The sequence below is a fragment of the Bison bison genome, unplaced genomic scaffold, assembly GCF_000754665.1.
Source record: "Bison bison bison isolate TAMUID 2011002044 unplaced genomic scaffold, Bison_UMD1.0 scf7180017864314, whole genome shotgun sequence".
Taxonomy (NCBI): Eukaryota; Metazoa; Chordata; class Mammalia; order Artiodactyla; family Bovidae; genus Bison; species Bison bison.
In genome coordinates, this window is record NW_011494886.1 from 2,903,189 (window position 1) to 2,908,264 (window position 5,076).

At 40.3% G+C, this 5,076-nt stretch overlaps 1 protein-coding gene across 1 annotated transcript in view; it reads right to left on the minus strand.

The window, feature by feature from the left end:
* The window catches only part of CFAP44 (cilia and flagella associated protein 44), a 113,693-nt gene that overhangs the window by 37,247 nt on the left and 71,370 nt on the right, over positions 1-5,076 (minus strand). Inside the window, exons 24-26 of the mRNA XM_010852770.1 lie at positions 4,637-4,811; positions 4,312-4,489; positions 1,110-1,610 (exon numbers count right to left, since the gene is read on the minus strand). Of these exons, the coding sequence (XP_010851072.1) occupies positions 1,110-1,610; positions 4,312-4,489; positions 4,637-4,811 (854 nt within the window). The remainder of the gene's footprint in view (positions 1-1,109; positions 1,611-4,311; positions 4,490-4,636; positions 4,812-5,076) is intronic.

The following is a 5,076-nucleotide window of genomic DNA, read 5'->3' on the forward strand; positions in this document are numbered from 1 at the left end:
ACTTTCCTGCATTGGAAAAGGAAATGGCAACCCATTCCAGTGTTCTTGCCTGGAGAATCCCAGGGACTGGGGAGCCTGGTGGGCTGCCATCTATGGGGTCGCACAGAGTCGGACATGACTGAAGCGACTTAGCAGCAGCAGCAGCAGCAGCAGCAGCAACATATAACATTGTATATCAACTATACCTCAATTAAAAATTGTATAATCTAAGTTATAAGACAAAACTAACAATACAAAACAGCAGGAAAAATAAGTATAAAGCATGAGGTGCTGATTCAAGTGCAAATGGAGTTTAGAAGAAACGAGAGTATGTAGTGAAGGCAGAAGATTATGGAGCGAGTCTGGAAGTGAGCTGAGTTTTAAAAGATGGCAACTTTGAAAGGAAGTCATTGCAGGCAGAAGGAAATAGCAAAGAAAAATGCACAGATGAAACTCAGAAGGAGGGAAGTGAGTGGGGAGAAACAGGAAGACTGAGAAAACAGGACTGGAAGAAGTAGACATAATGGTGATGAGTAAGGCTGGGGGCAGGGTAACAGGGGTGCCTTCAGAGTGTGGCCAGAAAGACACACTGAGCAAGGCGACTCTGTACAGCTGGCAGGAGGGAGCTTTCCATCCCAGAAAGGACTTTTTCCTCCCCTATTCAGAGCACCTCCTGCACGCAACTGGCCCCAACCTGGTCCTGATTTTCCTAGAAATAAAAATATTTGCTATTCCATGATTCTGAACACTCCCACTAACAGGGCAAACCATACATTAGAGAAAGATCAGGGGTGAAAGGCAGATGGTGCCTCACTTTCACTGGAAGGTTTTAAATCATGCTCCAGCCATCATCTGAAAGCTGCTCCATCACTTCCTTAGCGTGACTTTAGATACCAATTAACATGGATTTGCCCTTGATTCCTAGCTTTTCAAAAAGTTGATAAGCTCCAAAGTTCTGGGCAGAACAGAATGATTTTCACAAGTCCAGGGATGGGGAGGGAAGCCAAACTATCAGTGAGTTGACTGGTCAGAGTTTAGGAAGAGGTTAATGTAGAGAAGTTAAAAATAAGTAAGAATCTAGATCTAGCTCTTCCGTCTTTCAGCTTTAAATAAGCAGTCGCATTTCTTACCCGGTTGATCAAATACTGTTGCATGTACACGTGTTTGATCTCCTCCCTCTTCATAATCTCCAGCTCCACGTCAGTTGGATCTGCTTTTTCAAATTCTGTGAACTTTGGAAGGTCCAGACTGAATGCTGATGCTTTTGATGCTCTAGACAACGAATCACGTGTCGTTAAATCCCGCTCCTTTCCAGAAGAGAGTCTGAGGAAGCCTCCAGCTGAGCCTGCCAATGCTGTCTGTCCCACCTGGTGGGCCTTTTCAACCTGACTTTTCACCTGCTGTTGCTTAAAAGCCAGGAGGGTTTCATCATCATACTGAAATCTCTTTTCTGGAACTTCTTCTGGGTATATCTGAGGGACCTGGGGAATGGGCAGGTGCTTGAATACGGGAAGAGTCGACTGAATGTTCTTCAGTTCTTGGACCAGACACTGTATTTCCTCGATGACAGCCACCTTAAGGTCTCGAAGAGAGACGATGCTCTTGTTCATGTGCATTTTCTTTGAATAGGCCTGAGAAAAGGAACAGGAGGGAAGTGAAATGACAACTCAGCCACAAAGGGCAATCTGAAACATGACTTGATTTTTGTCCCTTGACTGGTATGCCTAGAAAAATTTGAGAAAAAAATCTTTCTGATCATTCCTATTCACTACCAGGTTATTTTCTCTGATGGTTAGGCTTTTCCCTATTTCATCTCTCCATAAGGGGGAGACAGTCTGGATATGACCTCTGGTGTCCCCCAACTGGCTTATCAGGCTGAGTTCCCCTGTCCTCGTCCCACTACTCACAGAAGTCCTTCTTGAGCCCTGTACTCAGCCAGATCCCAGGAGGGGGAAGGTCATCCTTTGGTTAGGAACACACGAGTAACATCCTAACTCAGGTCCCATGGGCTTAGACTCAGGGGTATCCACCTAGTATCAAACTACAATTTAACCTGTTTTGATTCTGTATTTTGGCCACGTAATGTCTGTAACTCCTTGTGCAGGCAAGGTCATGATTCTGAATTTCAGTATCACGCCACACCAAGACATTCCTGGATTCTTCCTTGGTTCCTTCTCCATTTATCTAAGCCAGGCTACACCCCTGCTTCCGCTCCCTGGTGCCACAGGTGCTTCCTCGCCGCCAGTCCCCTCCCCAGTCTGTCTTTCTTAAATGTGTTTACCAGAGCCTATAATCACATGCAGCCCTACTCCTGTGTGCAGTTAGGCAATCAGATGGCCCCAAAGCTATTAAGAGTAACTTTGCATAAATATTCAGGTTAACAAAAATTAAACATCAAAAGGCACTTCTTCAAGTAGTCTTATAAAACTTACAATGTATTTACAAGCTATTGCAATAAAATAGAGGACATGTTTTACATACTTAAGAATAAACCTTTAAAGCATTAAGATTTAAAGTCAAAATCCAGCCCTTGGGTGAGTTGGGGCCACATCTGAAGTACCTGGAGGATTGAAATTAAGCTGAGAAGAACAAACCCAAACCAGCTTGATGCCTGTAAGGCCGATGTCTTTGAGGAGCCCTATTTACATACCAAGCTTCTTTTTCTAGTTTTCCAAATATCTCACAAACTAAATACTAGCCACAGGGAGGGGGGTGTATAATATACCATTTCTAACATGTTTGAGGAGGGACTTCCCTGGTGGTCCAGTGGTTAAGACTCCACGCTTCCAAGGCAGGGGGTGTGGGTTAGATTCCTGGTCGGAGAATTAAGATCCAATATGCCATGTCTATGGCATGGCATGGCATGGCACATGTCTGGTGCCACCAAAATATTTTTTTAATAAATAAAATGCTTGATACTTTTCAATGACTTTGAATTTAACCATGATAAGAATGACTTACAAAGCAATCATATTTCAATAAAAAATAAATTAATTTTTTTAAAAAAGAATGACTGCTCATTAACTCTCTAAAGAAGACTAGACATGTCTTGTCTTATTGTTGTTCATTGGTAGAAATACTATTTGTTTTTAATAGACAACACAACTGAGGCTTTGGGAGCTTTACATGACTAGCCAAGTTTATAGAACTACTAAATGGCAGAGATTAAGTGGAAGAGAACTCTGATCTTCTGACCTGTGCACTAGTGTATTCTACATTATTTAATGCTATTACTTTAATAAAATAGATTTCAGTATAGTGCAGTTCAGTTCAGGACATCACACCTGTCCATCACACCTGTCCATCACCTCTAGCTGGACCATGACATTTCAGGTTGGCTGACTGGCAAATTGTGGTTGAAAAAACATTTCTCTATAAGAAAGGATGACACACGATAGTGGAAACAGGAATTTCCTTAGACAAACAGCTAGAAAAACAATCCAAACAGTCACTAATAAAATGTTAAAAATGTCCATTTGATCAGAAAAATATAGTTATGAGCTATGAAAATTTACCTGTGGCTATTGAATATTTGATGCTGGTAAGTACAGCATCTTCGGTGAAATTGAAAGAGACACTCCTTCCTCAAGATACTTTACTTCCATTTTTCAGAAAATTATAAAATATTCAAATGTATCATATCTGTGGTATGACTTGGCACTCTTTCCAATGTGATGCCTTGAAATGCGCAATGTGCAGAGTCATACTAGGTGACCATATTCAAAAGTCTCCTCAAAATATTAGCTCAGATGCCTTTTGAGCCTCTGAATGTGAAAAGTCACTTGTCAATTCAAAGTAAGTAATTACTATGACAGGGAGAGGAAACTTTAGTACAAAAACAGATATGAGAGATCAGGATGACTAGAAGCAGTTTGAAAGAATGCAGAGAGAATCAAAATGGAATATATTAATTGTTTAGTATTGAGTCATCTACAAAGTCTGCAAGTCCTTCAAACAAAGGCTAACCACAGTAGCCTCTTTTCCTAAGTTTCTGGTAGTCCACAGCAGCCAAAAACAATATCCAATAAGGATGTGTTTGAATTTCAGAGGTTCAAAGTCCATAAAATATATTGCTTTCACCCATGAAACTGGTATTGAACCAAAAAACTAATTTGAACCCTGGTTCTGTGATGTTAATAATCATGGATAAATCTCTTATCTTTAGGACTCAATTTCCTCATGTGTAAAAATGGGCATTACTCTAGGAAAATGATGCAGGCCTTTTCCAAGATTATATATCTTTATGGATCAGATAACAAAATGGGTGGTCTTAGCAGAATTTTTTTTTAAAAAAAGGAATGTCTCATTGTCATAAAAACTACGGGTAAGTACCATAGAGTCTAGGTATCCCAGTTCCTCCTCCTTCTTGGCAGCATTTATTCTCATGTGTTCAGGTATCTTATAGTCTGCAGCTGTCTTCAAATTAAAGTCTCCCATAAATAACTGGGCCTCTTTGATGGCCTGAACATCTTTGGGATCTTCATAGTCATCATCAGGTTTACTTTTGTACCTATCAGAAAAACCGAAAACACAGCCATAAACATAAAAATAAACTCTAACTTTTCTACTTTATTCTAGGTATAGAATCAAATTCAATCGTAAAGCAAAAGCATAATTCTGAGTCTGTGGTGCAATTTCAGATTAAAAAAAAACTTACAGTTCCTCCCATTCTTTTTTTCGTTGCTGAATCTTCATTTGGGCCCTTTCAGCTTTTAATATAAGTTTCCTTGTTTTCTCAATTTGATTTTCCACCATAATTTCACTTAGGGTTTTAGGCCGAAATTTCTTCCCTTTCTCTATGACTGATTCTTCTGGCACACTAATACTTCCACCTATACAGAGAGCCAACAATTGTTTTCAATCTTTATGGAATATCAAGCAAAACTCAAATACTGTTTTCAATCTGCCACATTTTAAAAATCCAAGAATATACCGAATCCATAGTTATGGTGTATATTAAGCAATCACTATGAATTAAACCCCACCATAAGTACTTTCGGAGAAGGCAATGGCACCCCACTCCAGTACTCTTGCCTGGAAAATCCCATGGATGGAGGAGCCTGGAAGGCTGCAGTCCATGGGGTCGCTGAGGGTTGG